Source organism: Gobio gobio (genome assembly GCF_949357685.1).
Source record: "Gobio gobio genome assembly, chromosome: 22".
Taxonomy (NCBI): domain Eukaryota; kingdom Metazoa; phylum Chordata; class Actinopteri; order Cypriniformes; family Gobionidae; genus Gobio; species Gobio gobio.
Window position 1 is genome coordinate 13,020,043 of NC_137118.1, and position 25,160 is coordinate 13,045,202.

Consider the following 25,160-nt stretch of genomic DNA (forward strand, 5'->3'; position numbering starts at 1 on the left):
TTGGGCAAAATCCAAATCTTCTGAAGATATGAACATTTATTTAACCATATCAAATTTAATGTTTCATCTCTGTTTTTGAGTTTATTTAAAATTAGACAAATCTGATATTATTTTAATCTAATATCTGCTATTTAACAGTTGAGATAGTTCTCAAATGTTAAAGACAGTAGTCAGTAGTCTACTGTACAGTAGTCTACCAGCAGAAGGCAGGCGGGGCATGTCAATAACACTGCTTTACAATGAGCACCTAACTTTGCTATTCTATTCTATTCTATTCTATTCTATTATTTTATGAATTATTTTGAGAAACAACGAGATAGAATTCAAATGTTCAGAAATTATTCATTATTATTATGTTTTGAACTATGTATAGCTGTGTTTTGCAGTGTGTTTATTGTCATGCTCAAAAATTAGTTTATTTTTAATTATTAAAAAATTACATTATTTTATATGAAAGAAGTAGGGCTGAACGATTTTTTTAACCAATATTGCGATTGCGATTTAATATGCAATTATTTTTTAAACTCTTTATCTTCTGTATACATTATTGTATAGTAATGGTGGAAATCTTTAATTGGTACCTCACGATCCGATTCCGATTCTGGGAGTCACGATCCGATTACAAAACAATTCTTGAACTTTTTAATTTTTAAGTTTTTAATAAATTAATAAGATTAATATTAATAATTAATGTTTTTTTATTATGATATATGTAATTATAAGCTTTTTAAAATAACTACACATTATAACATTTTAATTAAAACAATTGCATGTTGATAATTTTAAATATATAAACTAATATAGCTGCAAAACAAAGTAGTAAATCATAAAGAGAAACAAAAAAACATATTACAAACAATGAACAAAGAGTGCTTTCAGTATTTAAGAGTGTCTGAACTGTGAGTGATTTTTCTCTTTCTCAGCTTTACTGTTTGATTATTAATCATGACATCATAGACAGCGGGAGACCTGCATTCGCACTAATGCACAGATCTCTTTTGAAATATAAGATGTTTTTGCCCTGTCTGTTTAATTCATTAAGACATTACTGATGGTGTTTACATTAATTTTGCGTCATAAAAGCATTCTGAGACGCGCACAGACGCGTGCTCGCAAGCTCTCTTCACAATGCGCCGCGTGAGCATTTGAAATGGAAAGCCTTCTGTCAGTGAGTTTCTAACGACATGAATGAAGCCCAACATTATGAAGCTGCAGACTCGGAGCCTGCTGCATCTACAGTCCCGCACCCAGAGCCATAGAGAGAGTCCAGCATTCTCAGGCCCCTCGTTTTTCGAGACAGCGCCTCCTGCTGTTCGGAAGATCGTATAACACCTGCACACAGAGTCCCGCATTCTCAGACTCCGGATGCAATATTACGGTCTCGCTTCTTTTAAAGTTTTCCAAATAAATTCACACAAAATAATAACAAAATAACATATTTGCGTTCCCTGCTCAGTGCATGTGCCAAAAAACACACTGTGTTCTCTGACTTACAAATTACCCATTAGTTATTTTTTGAGTGTGGGTGGTAGGCTAGCCTAATTGAAAGAAAATTACTGATGGAAGAGATACAATTACAGATTGAACTATCTTATTATTAATATTAATATTGTGTGATTATTATATTGCCTCAATGTTTTTTTAATTCAAATTCCAATGTTTCTTTCAGTTCAACCTATGCTAATGGTCTAATTAACATACCATGCTAACATTACAAACCCTGTTTTTTGATATTTTGAATGCAATGCAAAGCTTAACTCAAATAAGAATAGACAAATCACCAATAATAAACAATTCTGTACTTTATTTAACGATCACCTAAACACCATGTTGCTGTAAAAAGGACAAAGAAAACAAAAAAGTAAGAAAGAATTTTGTTAGTGACTTTACTTTTCATCTTCAATTGCATAAGGTAAAATAATAACTTTACTTTCTGGTAGGTGACTGTTTTTTCATTCGTTTGGCAATCGCTCAGTCAAATTCCTCGACTTCACTAAAATAATTGCCATTGTCAAAAATATTGTGTAATAATAAATTATATATTTTTTGCAAATGCAAATTACAAGCATACCTAGGGTGATAAGTAAGACCACTGAGGAACACCTCCTCAGCTCCTGCCAGGACAATGCCTGCATCTCACATAGGCCATTAATGATGGCCTGTCCATATCAATAAATAAATGAATGGCAATAATAGAAACAATTCAATTGACAAACATGTTTGGGCCCACCTCAGGAAAAGAAAACTAAAAATTAACTCCACTTCATCTGTGAAGTTCAGTTGAGTTTTAGACTTATCCAGCAGAGCTTTGAGGTGTTCAAAAAGAATGGCTGCTGTTGCTTATAGTCCATGTAGACTGGCACACGTGGCTTTGGGGGAAACACTTTGGTTTCCCATTGAGAACATCCTGTGGGCCAAACAAAAATTATTGTTATTGTTAGTGTTATTTTATATACATTATTTCTTATTCATATTATATACATTTATATATATATATATATATATATATATATATATATATATATATATATATATATATATATATATATATATATATATATATATATATATATATATATATATATATATATATATATATACAGGGCTCTCAAGTTTTGAACTGAGTTCAGAGTGAGATTTTGGCGACGGCAGCAGGGGTTTGGGTGGGGGTTCTGATCTGAAAAATGACACTAATTTGTATAAATAAATAAATAAATAAATAATAATATTTGTATTTAATTTAATTTAACATTTCTGTGTGTGTGTGTGTGTGTGTGTGTGTGTGTGTGTGTGTGTGTGTGCGTGCGTTAGGGTGACCACCATCAAACAAACCAAATGTGGGACGATTACTAAGTTTGTGTGGGACAATGTGGGACATGTTACCAACACTAAAACATAACCTGAAACTGTTGTATAATCTTAAATTCAACATCACTGAGCCCAAAGGCAGCAGGCATCATGCAGATAACTACTTTTGAAACAGTTCTGACCAAGTGCAACTAAAATCCAACTAAATAAATAATGAAACAAATAAAACAACATTAAATTAGTTAATCTTATATATATATATATATATATATAAAAAAAATGTGTATACAGAACTGCATTTATTTATTTATTTATATCGTTTTCTGACAGGGAACACATAGAACGAATCACCGCTCCACATTTTGATTGACAGCCGTCACAACCTACCAGTGACCGTGTTTACTCCTTTCTTTTCAACCATTGGATATGGTTTAAAAAATGGCTTTAAGGCGGGATGTTACTTCTGACGAAGCGCTGTTAAATATAGGTGAAAAACGATGCCGCAAAAATAATAAATAAAAAGCTTTCTTAAAAAGGCAAAAGAACGCATGCATGTTTTCTCAATATGATCATTAAAAATCAATAGACTGGTGAAAATGCGGGACATTTTCTCAATATGCGACATGCGGGACAAGGGGTGAAAATGCTGTGCGGTACAACGCAAAGCGGGACAGGTGGTCACCCTAGCGTGCGTGCGTGCGTGTGTGTGTGTGCATAGTATTAATTCTTGCATTTCTCTATTTCAAAGAAAGATGTCAGGGAAGAGGTAAATTAATAATCCATAATAATTTGGAATATTTTTTTGCAGAATTTACTGTGTTGTAAATATAATTTATTCTGAAGCAATAGTCTCACCAGTGTTCAATCAGATTTGAGATATTTAAATCTGCATATCTTTTTGATATTTTTACCTTTTATGAAGGGCATTTTCCCATAATCTTATTAAATATAGGCAATGCTTCAGTTTTCATTTTATATTCTTAAATTTGATCTATTAATAAGACACTGTAGGGCTGTTGTCAATCAAATTAAATAATTTACACTGAAAAATTCTATGAGATTGTTTTAAATATTTTTGAATATGAAATTAAGAATATTTTTGAATATACAATTAAGAAATGTTGGAAAGAAAACACTAAACTAAACCACCAGTAGGTGGCAGAATGTAAACTTTGTTGTTGCGGGAATATCTAAATCTTACCCGGATACAGCAATGCTATTTTCTGATTGGCTGTTCGGAAGCTGTATTTTTTATTTGATTGGCTGGTGCGTGGCAGGGCCTTCTGAGCACTATATGTGGAAGTCACTTGATTCCTCTAATAGCAGCGCAATTTGGTGGGCATTATCCTGGAAATTTCTCTGCATGAGAAATACAAGGTGTGGCGTGTGAGCGTGTGAACGGGTTGAAATGCGTGTGTCTCACGCCCAATGCGTGAGACTTGAGAGCCCTGTATATATATATATATATATATATATATATATATATATATATATATTCAAATATTTATATATTCAGATACAGTTATTTCACCATTTGCAGGATCCTTCATATCAACAACTTCATATCACAGTTTAATTAACATGGATTCATTTTAATATGTAAGTTTTATAAGTAGGCTACTCATTTAAGTAGGCTACATAAATTATATAAAGTAAAATAATTACTCCATCTGACATCAGTTGATTCAATTTATAGTTTTAAGATAAAAGGTCATTTAAAAAAAAGGTCAAACTGTAAATCTGATTAAAAAATTAATGATGATTCTTTGATATTAACACACTCGATGTATTTAATTGGTCTACCTTAATTTTAATCGGATTTTACCATGGCTTGTCTACAAAAAGTCCAAGGTTAAAGGCTAGCTAAGCTATACAAATATTTTCGGGAAAAAACTATCTTTACAAATATTAAATGAGCTATTCATGTTGGTGTATCGATCAGCTATAAAGTGGTTTGATTAAGACATAAATGTGTTAAATAAAATTGATGATACTCACGTTTCGGCCTGAATCCTTCACATTGCAATTGCATTGTTTACCCGATCCAATTTGATAGAAGGCGCTGTCTCGAAAAACGAGGGGCCTGAGAATGCGGGACTCTGGGTGCGGGACTGTAGATGCAGCAGGCTCCGAGTCTGCAGCTTCATACTACTCATGAAGCCTTCGTTGAGCATTTGTAAGGAAAATACCGGCGGGCGAGAACACACTGTAAGCGTGACATCAGTTTCTCACAGCGCTTATCCTGTGCAAAGAAGCCTGCGAATGTCATTGCAATTCGCGCCGTCAACCTTTCCGAACGTTATGAAATATTATTTTATGGTTCGTGCGTGATTGTGTGTGTGTGTGTGTGTGTGTGTGTGTGTGAGAGAGATATAATGGAAGCAATCAGAATACGGGTGTTTCTAAAACACACGCAGCGCCACCGCGCACCTGCAGTTAAAATCTAAGCTCAGAATCGATCCAGAATCATTGGAGAGATGATAGTAGCCTATAGTATGAACAACACCATATTAGATAGATCAAACACAAATAGTTTTTTTTTTCTTTTAGGCCAGGCATATGATAGGCTATGTGTAACGTGCCAAGTTGATGCTTCTTCTGCAGACTTTACTCTCGCGTGTCACGTGACCAGACTGTAATTGCAGCCTTTGCGGTTATGAAATCGCGTTATAGCATATCGCGATATTATCGCAAATGCAATTAATCGTTCAGCCCTAGAAAGAAGTTAATAATTGTATTTTATTGACAAAATATTTTAGTTTGATAATATAATATATATTTGTTTGGTTAGATCAGATACCATTTTAAGCTGTCATATGGTCATGTTACAACGTGCCCCACCTATTTAAAGAAAAGTAAAGAAGTGACTTATTAACATAGCAGACCAGGCCCGGTTACAGAATCATATCACTGAGGGTGCTTCTGAAATTACTGAGGGTGCTCTAGTAAAGTGCAGATAGGCTAAGCAACGGCTCCACCATAGAAGTGTGAGAAATGTATGATTATTTACAAGTCATCACTTTTACCAAGAATTATAAGTTCAAAGATATTTTGCTACAAATGTTTGTCTATTAATCTATTAGTCTGCCTTTACATTGCTTTAATGCGTTACTATTTTAACATGTCATCTTCCTGAGAATCAGAAACAAAGTTTTTGTGAATTGAGATTACATCCTTTGGAGCATAAAAAACAAATAGATAGTAAAAAAATAAAATAGAAATAATTCTATGTTATATAATATATTCTCTGCTCTGTAGAGGACACCAGAACCCATTTATTGAGAAAATTAAACGACATGAATAGACATAAACCATGGGATTTTTCTTTTATTCACTGATACATTTTTATGCTTATGTTATGAAAGATATAACGTAACAGAATAATTTGATGTACCATTTTACTTAATGCAATATGTGTCTAATTTGCATATTAATGTGTTTTGGGACAATAGCTATGTAATGTAAAAAAAATGTGGAATAATATTTTCATAAGAATATTCATCCAGACTTAAAACTGTATGTTGTCAGAGAAATTCGATAAAAAAAATTCTCTACAGAGGAAAAACCTCTATTCTGGGTCTCAGGTGGAAAATTTGATCACTAAAATGCTGTTGCTTGGTCAGTTCATCGCGATCTCACAAAGTTCCGTTATAAAAATGAAGTTTTCAACAACAAATCTCTTACTTACATCGTGTCTTGACTGGTTTCGCAAGCCTGAACTCAGCACTGAATAGCCTAAAAACTCTTTTTTTTGAGCGGTGAGATTCTGATCGCGTTCAAGAGATCAACAACTATCTGTTATTGGCTACATTACTCACCACTGCAAAAACACACTGTAAATATGCAAATCTGCCAAACCGGTTTCGCCAATATTATTACAGTATCAACTGAGGGTGCTTTTGCTTGCATTTGAGGGTGTTTAGCACCCCCGTAGAAACGGGCCTGTAGCAGACTAAATAAACGTACTAATATCACATAAAATGATAGACCTATATAACTTAATGTGTTGTTTTGTGGTATGTTCTTTGTTTTGAAGTGTTGTAATGTATCTGACGAAGTATGATTGTTTGTGTTTTAGTCCGAGATGCTGTGCTCTCCCAGGAGAAACACATTATTACTATTGACAGTCAGAAAATCGAGCTGAAAGTGTACAAACCCAGCGATGTAGAGGAACAGGCAGACAGCACTGGACAAAGAGTGAGTAGACTTGTTACAAAATGCAGAATTCATTGGATGAGTGGCTTTATAAATCAAATATGAATATGAATTACATTTTATGGTTGAGATGTAGATGAATATTCTCTATATTGTTGAAGAAGACTGGAGTAGAGCGAGAGTAACTCTACTTGTTTAGTAGTGTTCTCCATTTACAGAACTGTAAATGCTTTATGTTTGTGTTTCAGGTGGACCAGGCATGTGGATACCAGGAACCGAGTAAGTAATCATCTGGACTTTGGTGTCTGAGTGCTTACGAGCAAGCCTTTTTTGGGTTAGGTTATCTTACTGTTATTGCTGATGTTTACACATTTTCAATGCTAAGGATTAGGGCTGTCACTATATCAGATTTTTACACCATGGTTATCGTGGCCAAAAGAATTCACAGTAATGATATATTGTGATGTCTATAGAAACATAAAACAAAAAAAAATTATCTATCAAATGCATCTTTGCTTTATTTTGTGTGTTTTTTTCTGGCTTCTTTGACACAACCTAATACTGTCACGTTCAACAGTGTTATAAATCAGCTTTAACAGCACAACTAATGCACAACCTGTTAACTTGTGTCCCCAGTTGAAACCCAAATCCAAGAAATGGCATACCCAAATTAAAATACATAGTTCATGAAGCCTTTGGACTTTAAACATTGTAGACTTATTCAAAAGAAAACATTTGGCAGCTTGCTGACATATCATTAATTAAAGATTTATGTAACATTTTATGATATAAGACCATCTTATGTGATTTTCCATGCTATTTCATTTAGAGAATAAATTGCTAACTGTTTTTAGCTTAGCGCAGCGTCATAATACAATTTATGAGAATAACAGCATATTTTACTCCAAAATCGCTTTACTGCGTCAGTTAAGTGATCCTTCTGTGAACTGATGTGGCTTCTTATCACAGAATGAAGCAGAAATTATATAATTGTTATTATTATTATTATTTTGCAGTGATAATGGCTATGTTGATTGGCATTGCATTATAAGGCCTACATTATCCTTAATAAAATAACCAAGATGGCTTGAAAAACACAGATCAACCATATACTGTCACAATGGTGTGTTAATTCTCTTCATGTTTAATCAGTCAAAACATCTCTACCTGCATTTTATTCAGCTGCAGCGATCCATATTAGGGATTTCCTGGGACTTCAGAAGTGTAATACTTCTATGGGTCTCACTTGTGGACTTTATGCACAAGGGCGCCCTCCGGTGTTGAGTATAAATTAAACAAATTACACGTGAAAGTTTAACGTCCCAAAATGCTCACTTCCCCCTATTTTGGGTAAAAGAACAACAAAAATATTCCTCTCTAAAGATATTTGAAGTAAACATACGATAATCCATACGTTTTTACCCGAATGAGCACACATTTGGACTAAAAGCCTCAATGGATGTAATGTAAATATTATAAAACACAGAAAGGTGTCAGCAGTTTACAGGTTAATGTAACATTTCCCCCAGGACTAGCAATCATTACAACTGAACTTAGTCTCTGTATTGTGGAAAAATACGCAGGAGGATGGACGTGGAGGTGGGCGAACAGGTTGCTTGTATTGCCACCTTTTGCACTTACTGTTGTTTGGCAAGTCCTGCAGACTGGGAATGACTGCGAGTCATTTTCTCTGTATCCAAAAAGCTCCCATACTTCTGCTTTAATGACAGATGGCAATGTTAAGGTGCAATACCACCACTTATTGTACTTTGGGATGTCCACCAGGTACTGGTGCTGGATTATTTTGTGTACTATTAATTTGAAATATTACAGTTATTGTCAATACCGGTATATTGTCCCACCCTTAATAAACACAATATCGATATTTCATGTTTTCAATACGGGCATATCGCGACACCCCAAGTAAGGATATCAGTTAAGTTACTAAATAATACAAAACATTATTTTACAGAAATACAAAATATTATTTTAGTTACTGTAGCTGACACTACTTGTGACTTCACAACAAATAACCTGCAGTGACATATAATAAATATGTGTATCTTTTATTTTGCCTGAAGATGAAAGTGCCCATCAAACTGATTTGGATGTGAAGAAGCCTCAAGAGTCAGGTGCTGTGGTCCTGGAGAACCTTCCAGATGATATTACACAAGATGTTTTGACTCTTTTGGTGGAGAACATCAGCAGTCTTTCTGAAAATGACTTTACCATTGAGTTAATATCAGAATTAAGAAAAGCAGTCGTGACGTTTAAAAATCCCAGTGGTAAGTTCTACTATAAAATATACCTGTTCCTTTTATCATAATGAAAGCTTATTTCACTTAGTCAAGACTTTTTTGCACCCAAAACTTAATTTAACTTAATCTTGATAACCCAATGCTTCATATTTTACTGGTATATTGTATGTTATTATGACTTGATCAAATGAGTTGGGCAAATTCTGTAAAATGTTTCTGACAGATGCAGAAAAGTTCCTTGAGGACAGCAGGGCGCATCCAAAGTTCAAGAAGAAGAATCTGAGCACCCATGCACTGGAGAGAAGCACATGTGTTCGGGTGGAGAATCTTCCTGCTGACGCCAACAACAACGAGATGCTGCTGGAACTGTATTTTGAGAAATATGCTGGTCCAGTAGAGGAAGTTAAAACAATTCCATCAGAAAACGCAGCCATTATTACCTTTAAGGAGGAAGAAGGTATAAACACTTGTGCATTTGATGGTAGTCTTTGCTGTTATAGTTCTAGATTTGCTAATTCATATTTACCTAATTTTGCCAATATCAATGCATTGATTCTCTGTACCTGCAACTTTCATTCTTTACAGCCAAAGAGAAAATTTTGAAGCAAGAGAATAGCATCTGTAATGTTCCAGTCAAGATATATCCCTACTTTAAATCACTGGATACGGTCTTGTTTGGTGGCAACAGACCACATTTTAAGCTGCCTGAACCCATTACAGTCAGTGTACATCCTGCCATCAGGGAGTTCCTCCTTAAGAAAGGGGAGATTTCATCTATTAAAGACCAGATGAGCTCACACTTCTGCCAAATAAACATGGACAAACCTGAAGCTTTGCTCAATCCTGATCCAGCATTACTGAAACAGAAAGGAGTTACCAGAAGACACATTGATGGCTGGAGTAAGAATGCCTGTGATGCCTTCAAGAAAATAATCTCAAACTACACAACGTCTGAGTGGCCGGTGTCACACCTCTTATGGTCTAAAGTGGAGAGTGATGTTAAGGAATTGGTGAAACATCAGGTTTTCACTGATATGGATGCCTCTAAAGGGATCCTGACACTGGCGGGGATGACCCATGAGATAACTGGACTGAAACCCATCATGGAGAAAATTTTGGAGAGAGCAACAAATCAAATAGAGAGAGAGAAGAACAGCGTGACAGATAATATGGAGATGTCTCCGGCCATGTACTCTCTGCTTGAAAGAGATGGCCTGAAAAGTGCTGCTTCTCCACACCTGCACATTGACTACAACAAAAAAATAAACATCTTAGTTTTATCAGGTCTTCATACAGAAACTCTTGCCTTCAGGAATTGGGTCCTTGAGAAGAAATTACAAATGAAGCAGAAGTCCTTAAAGATTGACCGCTCAATCCTAGAGTTCCTGAGATCAGTGGATTGTGATGAAATGTCCACAGATCTCTTTATATCTCATGGAATAACTGCTGTCTACATAATCGAAAATGAAGATGTTGCTGTAATTGGGAGCACAGAAAAAGCACTTGTTGAGGCAGAGAAGAGGGTGAATACGGTTCTTATATCCAAAGAACTCATTATAGAAGATCAGGGTGTCCTTCAAATGCCAGAGTGGCAGGATCTCCAGAAACAATTGCAAGAATTGTTCAATACTTCCAAAAAGAGATCTGTGTTTATAAACTTTTCTAAACAGAGAGACAAAGTAATAGTGACTGGATTCAGAGAACCAGTGATGGAGGTCAGTGCGAACTTAGGACGTTTCATTGAGAAACATACTAGAATTGAAGAAACAGTTCGTGTCAAATCAAATGCAGCAGTTGAATTCATAAAACACAGAAAATCACAAGACTGGCAGCATTTAATGAAGTCTGATGAGGTGAAAGTGAGTTTTGATTTAAAGAGACCCTGGATCAAACTGTCTGGAGAGCGTATATTTGTCCAGCCAGCTATGACTTTCTTTAAAAGCTTGACAGAATCTATCTACACTGACACACTGACCATTAAAAAGGCAGGAGCAAAGAAGTACTTCAAGGAACAGGGTAAAATGATGTTCTCAATGATGTTGAAGGAAAAAAGATTTGTGGTGGTGCTCCAGGAAGATTACATGCTGGAACAGGAAGAGGATGAATTTCCTGAACGCAGTGTTAAAGATTTTGGCCAGGTCTCTTGTGAAGTTCGTATACCAGGTGGAGTAACCGTTACTGTCAGGATGGCAGACATTTGCAAGCTCAGCGTTGATGCTGTGGTCAATGCTGCTAATGAAGATCTGAAGCACATTGGTGGTGTAGCTTCCGCACTTCTTCAAGCTGCTGGACCATGTCTACAGCAATATTGTGACCAACACACAAAAGCAAACGGACGTCTGAAACCTGGAGATGCCTTCATCACTGAAGCTGGTCGTCTTCCCTGTAAATATGTGGTACATGCTGTTGGACCTCGCTTCAGCGATTCAGACAGACGAACCACCGAGCAACGCCTGAGACGTGCTGTGAGGGAAAGTTTGAACCAGGCATCAATCAAAAACTGCTCCTCCATTGCAATTCCAGTCATTAGTTCAGGGGTATTTGGTTGTCCTCTTGATCTTTGCACTGAATCAATCGCGAAGGAAGTGTGTGAGTACATCGAAGATCGTAACCGCAGAGGCACATTAACTGAGATTCTGTTGGTTGACAATAATGGCAGCACTGTGAATGCCATGACTCAAGCAGTCAGAAAGGAGTTTGCTGCTTATAACCCCAAAATGACCCAACCAAATCAAACCAAACCTCATGGGTATAGAAACCATGGACAAGGCTATCCTGGAAGTGAAAGTGTTCGTGGACGTGGAAACGGAAATGGCTATCATGGAAGTGGCCATGGAAACTATGGCCAAAGAAACCAAGCATTTGAAGGTCCCAAAAGCCATGGTATTAGAGACTTTGAAGGACAGGAACACTCAAGCTCTGGTGGAAGATCAGATAAATCTGAAGGGTTGAGTGTTCTTGAGACCAAAACTACAAAAGAGGGACTAAAAATCAATTTGTGCACAGGGAACATCCAGGATGCACGTGTAAGTGAATCATGGATTACTTGTTACTTCTAAAAACAGAAAACTAACTTTTAATAAACAGAGCAATTTCAGGAGGGTCCTTGCACCATCAGTGCTTGGGCCCTAATTAGTCATTTTTGACTGGATGGCAGTCAAAATATCTAAAAATCCTTAAGTAAGTTTCTCCCCCTTCAGAAATGACTTATTTGTTTCTCCTGCAGGCTGATATAATTGTAAACACTATATCAAATGACTTGGACCTCAGTAAAGGTGCTGTCTCCAAAGCACTCCTTCAGACTGCTGGTCATCAGCTCCAGTCAGAAATCACCACAGCTGCTCGCTCAAGCAATGTCAATTATGGTGAAATGTTCATCACAGATGGCTATAGACTGAAATGTTCCAAAGTCTTCCACGTAGTCTGTCCATTTTGGAATGGTGGACAAGGCTCAGCAGATAGGGTGAGAAATAATTTACCTCTGTCAAATGTATTTTTGTTTTTCAGTTAATAACAATTTTAAAGTTAAATAAATATTACAAATGTGCCTCACATGTAGGCTGGGCTTATTTACTTAAATGGTACCTTCTTTAAAGATCATAACAGATGCTTTTTGTTTTTTTAATTTGTAAGGTACTCATTCAGATAATTAGAGACAGCCTGAGAAAAGCAGAAACCAGGGGAATGGCTTCAGTCGTCTTCCCAGCGATCGGCACTGGGAATCTTGGCTTTCCTAAAAATCTGGTGGCCAGGATCATGCTGTCAGAAGCCCAGGAATTTAACTGTACAAGTCTTCGAGAGGTAACCGTGATTGTGCACCCTTCTGACCAGGAGAGCATTCAGGTGAGTGAAGGAAAAATAGATTCAAGAACCATAAAACACATTTGAAAACTTAATGCACCGATCCGATCTTTTGACCATGTCCGATTTTTTTGTCCCACTTGTTTACATTTACTTTAGACACGACTTGTATTTAATATCTGTATTTACATTAATTCCCGCCCAAAATGATTGCATGTGATCGCTTTACTGTGCACATGGTAGACTCTCTGGATTTGAATGGCCTATTAAAATTATTTATATAATTCATGTTGGGTGGCCATGATCATTTGCCAGCATGGACAAGATAACAGCTGTCATGGATGTTTTGCAGCACAAAATTTGACCCAACGGATATACACAGGAAAATAACACAAATTTTAATTTGTAAGTTTATCTATAGGTTGTTAGATCTAGAATTCTGAAGTGAAATAAAGTAGCGCTGTAAGATTACAAAGAGAGAGAGAGAGAGAGAGAGTAACCTAATAGTGATGCTTTTTGGTTTAAAGGGGGGGGGGGGGGGGCACTCAGTTTCAGTCAGTCTCATGTCAATCTTGAGTACCTATAGAGTAGCACTGCATCCTGCATATCTCCGAAAAGTCTTTATTTTTATTATAATTATAAAAGAAAGATGCGCTGTTCCGAGTCTTTCCGAAAAAAGCTGTGCGGCTGGGGGCGTATCGTGTGGGCGGAGCTAAAGAATGTAGAGCGCGCGCCGCTGTTACTGTGTTGAGTGCGTCTGAAAGCTGCGTCATCCCTAAAAGCGGGAAAAAACTTTATTCAAAATAAAAAATGGCTTTTAATCAGATACAGCCATACATCTATGATCCGGAATCAGACCCAGAGGCTGAAGTTGAACAGGAGCAGAAGCAAAAACGACTAGAGCAGGACGTCTCTATGTGGTATAAGTTACACTAACTATATAATATGCTTAGCGGCTTGTGTTATTTACACGTGTGTGTGTGTGTGTGTGTGTGTGTGTGTGTGTGTGTGTGTGTGTGTGTTTACGCGTGGTTTGTGTAGACATGATTTGTAGTAAGCGGACTGGTTTTGCACGTCAGGCTAGTGTTTACATAGAAAGACATGGAATAGTAGCGCATTTGAATGAAGAAGCGCGCTTATTTAGTTCAACATATTTCCCCACTCTTTGTGTATTGTTGTTTGGAGTGCTTTACAATACACAAACATACACATATAGTGGCCAGCTAAACAAATCTACACACACTATACATCGCATGCTCCATTGATCAATACGTGATCATGTTTGGGCTACTTGATGGGCATAGGCAAAAACAGACATTTGAAGCAGTCTTACTCACCGCCTGCGGTTCTAACGTTGGGACCTTTATCGTTGGGACCGCTCCAACCTTCAGTATTAGGCGATCTGAAAATCCGGCGTCGAACTGGGCCTTGTTTATAAAACAATCGGCACCGAAATGCAGGGAACAGACATAAATATTTGCGCAACTCAGTTGCTGCTCCGGAAAAGCAAATTCCATCCACTGTTGCCTTAACGCGGGGTTATTTGGCAATCTGTACAGGACTGTTTTGGCCTGGCAACCAAAAACACACTTTTTTGGTGACATTGTTAATTACTTGAAGTCACATCACCTGTGCAGCGCAGCCTACGAGCCAGCGCTTTGATGGGCGTAGCCTATTGCTTTCACGCGCTCTCTCTCTCTCTCTCTCTCTCTCTCTCTCGCGCGCTCTTCCGGTAGAATTGTCCGTACGGCCCATACAAGGAAATTCCGCCCTGTTGACGTCAAGCGGACCCATGATCGAAAAAAACTTTCCAAAACTTATGACTAACAGGAAGTACTAATTTTGGCAAAGAAATACTCCCATCAAACGTCCACCTTAGCTTTTGAAACGGTGTCAATGTTTAGCATGGGAATCCAAGTCTTTAACAGTGCAAAAAGATCAGTATGCATGAAACAGCATGTCACCCCCCCTTTAATTACAGCAAAGTTATCACCTCATTTGCTGAAAAATATAATGTAGCTTTCAGTACTTAAGCTAAGTTTTATTTCTAAAACTCACAGGGCAGAGGTTAGAACCAGCTTCTGAATGTTTCTGTGAGTGCAATTTCTTTCCTTTTATAAAGTTTCCACCTCAATAGAAAAGCTGCAATTTAGAGCATACAGGCAGGCACATCTTCTTCACAATACAACATTAAAAAGCTATCTTTGTGGGCAAACATGTCGCCCTCATCTTGTGGTGGTTTGGAATTCAAAGGGGAATCGGATATACGTGTTTAGACGTAGGTCAGATGTTCAGATATCGGATATGTATCTGACTTAAAACCACATTTGGAAGTGGCTTATATCGGATTCGAAAAAATTGGATCTTGTGCATTTTTGTGTTTACACGTGTGTAACAAATTCCGATCTCTGTCAGATGTGAGTAAAAAATTGTAAATGCAGCCATAGACTTTTAATAAAAAACATAAAATGTTTACCAAAATGTTTAAATGTAAATATAATGTTTTGTTTAAACTATCTTTTTCTTTAAATTAGATCATCTTCCATAATTGCTCATGTTAATGTTGTCTTGCACATTTCTGTGCTTTATCAATTAGTGCTTTACCAGCATCTTTAGACACGGCATTCAGGGTCCCATCGCAGAAGAAGCAGATCAACACTTCATGCCTAAAATAAATACTTCTGCTAGAGCTCAGACCTCTGGTAACGCGTGCTTATCTTTTTCTGTTATTACTGAATACATTTTGTTAAAAGATTTATTCTGATAAAAAATATTCTGATTTATGGCCTCTCTACTAGTGATCAATAGTAAAAGTTCTAACATACATGACAAACTATGATTGAGTTTTCATGTTTGTGTGAAATGAATTTATAGGAATAATTCTTGCCAAAAAAAAAAAAATTTGAACCAAAAATAAATGAATCAGTAAATACAGGATAGTTAAATTGAGTAATCATGTTAGCTATGAGATCTTTCCATACATCTCTGTGTTTTATTATTTTCTTTATAATTAGGGCTTTTTGGGAAAGTCTCCTCTCCCTCTCCTAAGGTGTACACTATGCAGCTGGGTCAAGTGACTCTGGAGGTTTCATCAGGAGACATAACTAAAGAAAAAACTGATGTCATTGTCAACTCCTCAAATCAGACATTTTCTCTGAAAACAGGTTAATCCAACTTCACACACACACACAGACACTGTTAATTAAGTTTAATTTAGAATTAATTTGACATTAAAAGAGAATTACATTGTAACTGCTAATTGTAATCCAGGAGTATCCAAGGCCATTTTAGACGCCGCTGGATTACGAGTGGAACAAGAATGTGCACAGATGGGTTTGTATTCTTTCAAATTTTAGATTTATACTTCAAGAGATGAACTTTAGATGTGATTGGTAAACCCGTTTTTTTTCCAATAGTGAGATCATCAAACATGCAGCAAACAGAGATTATGACCACAGCCGGGAACCTGCCATGTGGAAACATCCTCCATATTATTGGACGCAATGATCCATCTGATATTAAGGATGTTGTTTGTTCTGTTCTGAAGTCATGTGAGAAAGGCCGGTTTACCTCCATTGCCTTTCCAGCTCTTGGCACTGGTAAGACGCTTTTCTGTGGTCTTCTGTTTCTACATACAGTAGTTGCAGTACATTGTTGATTATTTACTTTTTTTGGTAAATTTGTCTCTAACCCTTTAGGTCAGGGTGGTGCAAAACCAGCTGATGTAGCAGATGCAATGGTTGATGCAGTTGTTGACTTTGTGAAGAAAAAGAAACCGGTGCATGTCAAGTTTGTGAAGTTTCTTATATTCCAGACGAGCATGGTGGCAGACTTCCACCAAAGCATGGTCAGAAGATCTGGTGAGAAAGTAGAAGAGGAAAAAGGTCTGCTTACCAAACTTAAAGGTCAGTAAACAATAAAAATAATGCTTTTTTCAACTATTTATGTGAAAAAGTTATTGATAATTGATCCATATTTTTTTCTATCAAACCTTCAGGCCTTTTCACATGGGGAAATTCAGAATCTCCCACAAATGAAGAGTTTGTGATGGTGGTTGAGGAAATTGAGCCAGCTGTGTTCCAACTGTGTGGAGAGACACCAGAGGACCTGAGGGAAGCCAAGGACATGATTAACAGCTTCATATCACGCGAGCATATGACCATCCCAATCCGTGATCCAGCCATTGCTCATTTCACCAAGGAGGATGTAGAAATGCTGAATGCCATGCAGAGGGAGTTCACAGTCAGTGTCCAACTTGAGAAGAAAGGCCAAGACTCTGTCGTCACATTGGAGGGACTGACAAGAGATGCGCACAGTGCAGAGAGTCGTGTTCGGGACATGATCCGCAAGGTGGAAAGAAATGAATACAGAAGACGTGAGGCATTTATAATCGGCAGTATGGTTAAGTGGCAATATCAGGAGAATGGACGCAGCATCAGAGACTTTGACACGCTGACCAATTATGAGCTGGAAATGGCCTTTATGAACCGACACCCTTCAGTGAGAATCAAGATTAATAATGATGAATATGTAGCTGATTTAGTTCGCAAAGAGGCCACAAGAGGGAGAATAAGTATTGAACTAAACAGAGTAGATCTGCAAGGTGAGAATATTTTATAATTTAGACAATGATCATAAGGCAATCATGTACAAAATTTAGTTATTCCTGTGTTTTGTTATTTTTGTCCATAGTTGCAGCTCAAAGTTCTTTGCCGTCACACTGGGAAGACATGAAAGGAAAGCCAGTTGTTCTTGTAAAACTCGCAGCAGGCTCAACTGAATATGCAGAAGTGGAGAAAGAGTTCAGAAGAACCAATCTACTCGCCAACATCATTGAAGTAAGACTAGACTAATACGTTTCGAAAGGATTTGGTGTTGTAATTTAGCACTATGGTGTAATAGTAATATTTTTATTCTTGTCTCTAGATCGAAAGAGTTCAAAACAGCACACTTTGGAGAAACTACATGATCAAAAAAGAGGAATTGGAAGACAAAAACCAGCATACAAACAATGAGAAGCTTCTCTTTCACGGCACTGGCCCTGACAAGACAGATCAGATCAACAATCACGGCTTCAATCGCAGCTACGCTGGGATGCATGGTATTATTCTGTAACAAAGTTCAGTTTAGGGAAGCATATAAACAATCAAATAACAACTTAAAATGACCCAGGCCTTGTCCATTTTCTCTCTTGGCTGTCGGCCGCACCCTGCTCACCACAAATTCAGCATAAACTTTATTTGCACTTGTATCCATTTGTCTTTTAAACCAACAGTCTAATGCTCTTGTTCTGTTTTCTAGGAGCCATGTATGGGAATGGTTCATATTTTGCTGTGGATCCGAGTTACTCTGCCCGAGGCTACTCTAAACCTGATGTCAAAGGACATAAACGCATGTACCTCGCCAGGGTGCTAGTCGGTGATTTCACTCAAGGAAAAGCAGGCCTTCTTGTTCCCCCTGCGAAGAGCTCCAGTAGTGCTGATCTCTACAACAGTGTGGTTGACAAAATCCTCAATCCAACCATATTTGTGATCTTCCATGATGTACAGGCTTACCCAGAATACCTAATCACCTTCCAGTAGTGATTTTTTGTTTTTGTTGCTATTTTCATAAGGTTGAATTGTAGGTCTTTGGTAGTGTTATACAACCTGTAAAATATTTACAAGCAGGAATTTCAGACATTTTGCAATCATTTTTAATGTGGCAAATGAGAAAGGACAGTAATGTAATCCTTGGAAAGGCTTTGTCCAAACCTCAGAACATTCAGATTTTTCTGATTTTGGTTTATTTTCATGGTTCTCTTTTAAACTTTGCGTTAATCAGTAAGAGACTTGTTTTTATCCTGCTAATTTAACATATAATAAATAAAAGCCTAATAAGGATTTGTGCTGAGCATTTCTGTTTTACAGTGGATAAAAGAGCATATTGATTACAATTATAATATGTAAATGTAACAAATGTTTTGACTGAAATACCATTAGAAAAATAAAACACATGAAACATTTCAAATAAGTCTCCATCTAAGTCTAACATCTCTGTATAATGTCATAGTTAACTGCTAAAGTTGACTTACCCAGGGCGTGATAAGAATAGGTAAGATCATCCCACCCCTTCCCAAACACCTGTCTTGACCTTTCGGCTAAGAAAGCATTCATCTTTAATTTTTGATTTGTGCATTGTTAAAAGCAAAGTCTGTGTGTTGAGAAGTTAAAAGGTCCCATGACATGAAAATTTCCCTTTGAGACTTTGTTTTTAACATTAACATGAGTTCCCCTAGCCTGTCTATGGTCCCCAGTGGCTAGAAATGGTGATAGGTGTAAACCACAATTTAAAGGAGCTGTATGTAGGACTGTGGTCAAAACTGGTACTGCAATCACTTTCAAATTACTGTAGAGCGGTGTATCCCCTCTCCCCCTCCCCCAGACTCGAGGTTGCCAGATAGGCTGCAGGATCCAGCAGGAACGTAGGCTGCTACACAGAGCTTTCAATGGCAAGTGACGAGTCGTACACAGTAAGTTTTTTTTCTTTCTGTTAATTATGTTTATGCTTCAAGAGCGATGTTTTGTGAAGTAATTATGAATCGCAAAAATGTACTAATGGCGATTAGCCAAATATAATCGTAAATATGAACGCTCGTATGTGACAGTACATTCCCACAAGAAAAAATACTATAGTAAAATTACAGCAAACCTAAATAACATTAGCAATGGTCATACAGGTCAACTTGCAGCATGTTTTGTCCACTATATATGCGAAGAACGAATGAGGAATAATTTTTACCGAGGCTTACGTTAGGTTACTGTCTCAAATACTTTTTCACAGTGCCATAATAGGCGTGCTAATGTTGTTTTCCTCAGCGTCCCAGCATAGTGACAGAGAAACGGGCTCTGATAATGCATTACTAATGTTAGCAATGACGACTCGCCGTTTTTATTTACCAAACAATTCCTTAACGTTACCTTTTCAATTCAATGACCCACCTCCTCCATCTGCGCTAACCTAACGTTACTTTGCACGAACATGCATATCTTTGTTCGACTGTCATGCATATTTGAAATGTCCATTTACATTAAGTACAAGTTAGCCAAACATAGGTGAACCTTACCTGTCCAGGAGAAAATTAGCTACGTTGGCATCAGTCTTCAAATTATTCTCTGTTCTCTTTCATAGGTTCACTCGACGCTGCGTCACTTTAATGACGTAATGGGACGCCCTCTGGGTGTGCCGATTGTCTGAAGCCCTTATAGAATCACGCCAATTGATTGGCTGATGGCGCGCACGTCGCCCCACCTGACGTAGTCACCTATATTAGCGCGCGCGCGCCATCTGCTCCTCAGATTTCTCTGCCTTCACGAAGCGGCCATTTCATGCCCTTCGGTTATCGATTTTTCTGGCCCAAAATTCTAGGATTCAGTCGATATTTACCTCAGCACTTCAGCGACCGCGGATTGTGGAACTTTGTTCTCCTTGTGGTGAAGTGCTATGGAATTCCGGCGTTGCCCACCGCCGTGCACTCGCTTCATCGCGATCGACGATCCCCACAGTAAGTGTGTTTAATGTCTGGGATTTCCTCACGTACGCGACGCGGTTCAGGGGTTCTCTAACTGTAAATACTGCGATAACCTCCTTCTCAAAACCCTCCGCTCGAGGCTCGCGGTTTTTGAGACCGCGCAGGCCTCTCTTGGATCCGCGACCTGGGGTTCGGATGTAGAGCTCGAGGATGTGGAGTGCGAGCAGACGGGCCTCGCCCTTTCTCTCCCTCTCTCCCCCGAGCACGTGCGCGGGACTCCGCCTGTGGAATACTCGCATGATTATCTCTGTCCCAGCCCGGAGGCACGCGATGCGGTTTCCTTCGGACTGGAGGATGTCATTTTCACTGCAGCATCCGACTCCGAGGATTTCGGTGCTGCAAATACTGACGACGCTCTCCCGCCAAGCGGCCAGGAAGCGTGGCCATCAGCGGCATATGACGAGCTCGTGGATGTACTCGCGCGTGCTACACAGAAGCTCGCGATCGAGTGGCCGGATGAACCCCGCGAAGCTCAATCTTCTCGGTTGGATGAGAGATTCCTCAGCGGCCCTAATTCTAGATCTACACAGTGAGATTTCCAGATCCTGGAAGCAGCCGTTCTCAGCCCGCCTAACTAACGTGGCAGCCGCTGATTTCACCAACCTCGTGGGTTTTGAGGAACAGGGCTATTCCGCTATTCCCGCGGTTGAGGACACGCTGGCCACTCACCTCGCGCCATCTTCAGCTCCCTCGTGGAAGTCCCGCCCCCTTCTTTCCACTAAGCCGTGTAAGACCACTTCTGCCCTGATTGGCAAATCCTAGATGGCGGCTGGTCAGGCTGGCATGGCCCTTCATACTATGGCCATTCTCCAGGCCTATCAGGCGGATGTATTGAAGGAAATGGACGAGGGCACCGGTTTGACACCAGAAGCTGTAAAGGAGCTTCGTAAAGCCACGGATTTGGCGTTACGGGCTACTAAACACACAGCTCGCGCTGTAGGGCGCTCTATGGCTCAATCTCACTGAGATTCGCGATAAGGAAAAAGTTTTCCTTATGGACGCTCCGATTTCCCAGTCCGGATTGTTTGGGGAGGCGGTTAATACTGTGGTTGAGAAGTTCAGATCTGCAAAATCCCAGTCTGCCACTCTTAAGCAGTTCATGCCGAGGAGAGCGAGGGACGCTCCTTCCCCCTCCCCCTTCTCTCTTTCAAAAGAGAGTTTACCGCCCGGAGGAGCGACCAGAGTTATCCTCCACCCACCACGGTCTGGGGAGCTCGCGGTCGTCCATTTCCCCGTCAACGTCCTCACAGACGCATCGACCCAAAGCGGCCCAGCAAACCTTCTGCTTCCGCCACTTCGAGTCGCTCCTGACCCTCCGGTCAGAAAAAGGGGAGCTGCAGTTCACGACCGGGGCTGGGTCAGACCGCGCAAGCGTTTCTGCCCGCCCCCCACCAGCTCTCCCTATCCAGCTCTGTCATTTCCGCTGCCAGCGCGCTTCGGAATACAGAACCGACTCTATCCTCGCCTTTTCCGGCGCTGAAGGAAGGAGACGCTGTCTGCTTTCTCCCCTCACGTCTGATTGGCTCACCATCCGCCGCTCGTCCAGACGGAGACACATGCGGTCTTCTCCGGGAACCAGAGCGGCCCAGCCTTCCACTGCCTACTCCGTGCCAGGACGCCACGTGCTCTCCTCTGCGGATGGCCACACCCCCCTCAGAGGTCCAGCTCGACACCCTAACTCAGGTATGTCCACCGCACCTCATCATACCTCCCACTTTGTCAAATTTCTTCCACGAGTGGAAGCTTTTGCCAGGGATATCATCCTGGGTCCTCCGCACAATTCAGTCAGGCTACACGCTTCAGTTCTGTCGCAACCCTCCTCGCTTCGACGGGGTCGCTCAGACGGTAGTAAACAGCGCCTCTCAGGCTTCTGTGCTACAACAAGAGCTCTCTTCTCTCCTCCTAAAGGGGGCAATAGAGGAAGTTCCGGCAACAGAGGAGAAATGTGTCTTCTTCAGCCGTTATTTCCTTGTTCCGTAGAAAGACGGCGGTCTGCGTCCCATCCTGGACCTCCGCCGCCTGAACTTCGCCCTCTACAAAGGGAAGTTCAAGATGCTAACGCTAAAGACTATCTTGTCTCAGATACGTGCGGAGGACTGGTTTGTCACTATAGACCTGAGAGATGCTTACTTCCATATTCAGGTTGTCAGACGACACAGGAAGTTTCTCAGGTTCGCCTTCAAAGGGAAGGCTTATCAATACAAAGTCCTTCCCTTCGGCCTTGCCCTGGCACCAAGGACGTTCACAAAGTGTATGGATGCTGCTCTGGCCCCGCTGAGGCTCCAGGGCATCCGTATTCTCAATTACCTGGACGACTGGCTCATTCTGGCCCACTCCAGGGAGTTAGCCTGTCATCACAGAGATGTCGTTCTTCGACACGTTCAATCTCTTGGCTTGAGAGTGAACACAGACAAGAGCGTTTTTACTCCGGCTCAGCAGACCACCTTCTTAGGTGTTCGTCTGGATTCCGTTCCGATGCAGGCCCGTTTGGCCCCTGCTCGGATTTCCAGTATCACAACATGCTTGGTCCGCTTCAGGCTAGGCCATCATGTTTCTGTGGGTACGTGTCGCAGGCTCCTGGGTCTCATGGCCGCAGCTTCCCCGGTGCTTCCCCTGGGACTACTCCATATGAGGCCCTTCCTCTGGTGGATGAAACGCTCAGGGGCTCGGTCAACAGGATCGGCCCTTCGCCTATTGAAGGTGTCACGCGGCTGCTTTCGTGCCCTATCAATGTGGCGAGACCCTCTTTTTCTTCAGAAAGGGGTCAAGATGGGGGCTGTTTTCCGTCGCCAAATGGTTACGACGGACGCCTCTCTTACCGGCTGGGGTGCGGTATTCGAGGGCAGACCAGCTATGGGGATCTGGGAGGGGGAAGTTCTCTCCTGGCACATAAATTGCCTGCAGTTGAGAGCGGTATCCCTGGCCCTTCAGCATTTTCTCCCCTCACTCAGGGGGCATCATGTCATTGTCAGGACCGACAACATGGCAGTGGTGTCTCACGTAAATCGCCAGGGAGGATCACGGTCGCGCACCCTGGACAGGCATGCGCGCCGACTCCTCCTGTGGTCTCAGGACAAGTTTTTGTCCCTGAGAGCAGTCCATGTACCCGGAGTCTTAAACCTCGCTGCAGATTATCTGTCGAGACAGAAGCTCCAGTCGGGGGAATGGATGCTGAACCCTCAAACTGTGTCACAGATTTGGGAGATGTTCGGGAAAGCGGAAGTGGACCTCTTTGCCTCGAAGGAGTCGTCCCAGTGTCGGCTCTGGTTTTCTCTGAGCTCTCTGGCCCCGTTGGGGATAGATGCGTTCGTGCATCCATGGCCCAATCTGAAACTCTATGCGTTCCCGCCCATCAAGCTGATTCCGGCGGTTCTGTACAGAGTAAGGGAGAGTGGGGCCAGCCTCCTGCTGGTGGCTCCACACTGGCCATCCCAGACTTGGTTCTCGGAGATGGTTCTCCTCCTGGACTCCTCCCCATGGGAGATACCGGTCAGGAAGGACCTTTTGACACAACTTCAGGGCAGGATTTGGCACCCTCACCCGGAGATTTGGAAGTTGTGGGTATGGCCCATCAAGGGCCAACGACACTAAACGCTGGTCTTTCTGCGGACATTCAGGAGATCATTGCTAATGCGAGAGCCCCCTCCACAAGGAAGCTCTATTCCTCCAAGTGGAGGGTCTTTGAGTCGTGGTGCTCGACTCATGCAGCAGATCCAGTTAACTGCCCGGTTGGTTCAGTTCTGGAGTTCCTGCAGGAGAAGTTTGCTGCTGGAGCAGCGGCCACCACCCTTCGGGTCTATGTCGCAGCTATAGCTGCCGGTAGGGAGTCGGACGAAATCCCTCTAGGCAAGCATAGACTGGTTTCATCTTTCATGCGAGGGGTTAGGCGCCTGAGACCAGCACGCTCCCCTGGTATTCCCTCTTGGGACCTCTCCGTGGTCCTTGAAGGGCTAACTTTGGCTCCAATTGAGCCTTTGGAGTCAGCTCCTGAGCGAATTCTGACTCTCAAAGTTGCTCTTTTGTTAGCTCTGTCTTCTTTGAAACGAGTGGCCGATCTACAGGCTCTCTCTGTTAACGGGACCTGTATGGATTTTGCCCCTGGCCTAGTCAAGGTTACCTTAAGACCTAGGCCGGGTTATGTGCCCAAAGTTTTGTCCACGTCATTTCGCTCTCAGGTTATTACTCTTCACTCCTTTCACCCCCCACCGTTTGACTCGGAGGAAGACGAGAAACTTCATTTGCTCTGCCCAGTTCGAGCGTTGAAGTGTTATGTTGACCGTTCAGACGGCTGGAGGAAATCTAACCAGCTGTTGGTGTGCTTCGGTGCTGGCCGCCGCGGGCTTGCCGCTTCGAAGCAAAGGGTTTCCCATTGGGTGACAGAGGCTATTTCCTTAGCTTATGAGGTGCGTGGTTTACCTTCACCTCTTGATATTAGAGCGCATTCTACCAGAGGTGTGGCTTCCTCTCAAGCACTTTTTAGAGGGGCTCTTTTGGAAGATATTTGTGTGGCGGCAGGTTGGTCCTCTCCGCACACTTTTGTGAGATTCTATAGTTTGGATCTCGACATG

At 40.7% G+C, this 25,160-nt stretch overlaps 1 protein-coding gene across 1 annotated transcript in view; it reads left to right on the forward strand.

The window, feature by feature from the left end:
- LOC307119161 (uncharacterized protein) overlaps window positions 1-19,028 on the forward strand; it is a 38,053-nt gene extending 19,025 nt beyond the window's left edge. Inside the window, exons 16-31 of the mRNA XM_079805240.1 lie at window positions 6,887-7,005; window positions 7,212-7,242; window positions 9,045-9,248; window positions 9,445-9,678; window positions 9,807-12,247; window positions 12,448-12,684; window positions 12,855-13,064; window positions 15,619-15,724; window positions 16,037-16,186; window positions 16,293-16,355; window positions 16,439-16,621; window positions 16,721-16,927; window positions 17,020-17,625; window positions 17,715-17,860; window positions 17,949-18,123; window positions 18,324-19,028. Coding sequence (XP_079661366.1) covers window positions 6,887-7,005; window positions 7,212-7,242; window positions 9,045-9,248; window positions 9,445-9,678; window positions 9,807-12,247; window positions 12,448-12,684; window positions 12,855-13,064; window positions 15,619-15,724; window positions 16,037-16,186; window positions 16,293-16,355; window positions 16,439-16,621; window positions 16,721-16,927; window positions 17,020-17,625; window positions 17,715-17,860; window positions 17,949-18,123; window positions 18,324-18,604 — 5,393 coding nt within the window. The 3' untranslated portion in view covers window positions 18,605-19,028. The remainder of the gene's footprint in view (window positions 1-6,886; window positions 7,006-7,211; window positions 7,243-9,044; window positions 9,249-9,444; window positions 9,679-9,806; window positions 12,248-12,447; window positions 12,685-12,854; window positions 13,065-15,618; window positions 15,725-16,036; window positions 16,187-16,292; window positions 16,356-16,438; window positions 16,622-16,720; window positions 16,928-17,019; window positions 17,626-17,714; window positions 17,861-17,948; window positions 18,124-18,323) is intronic.
- Window positions 19,029-25,160: the final 6,132 nt, after the last annotated feature.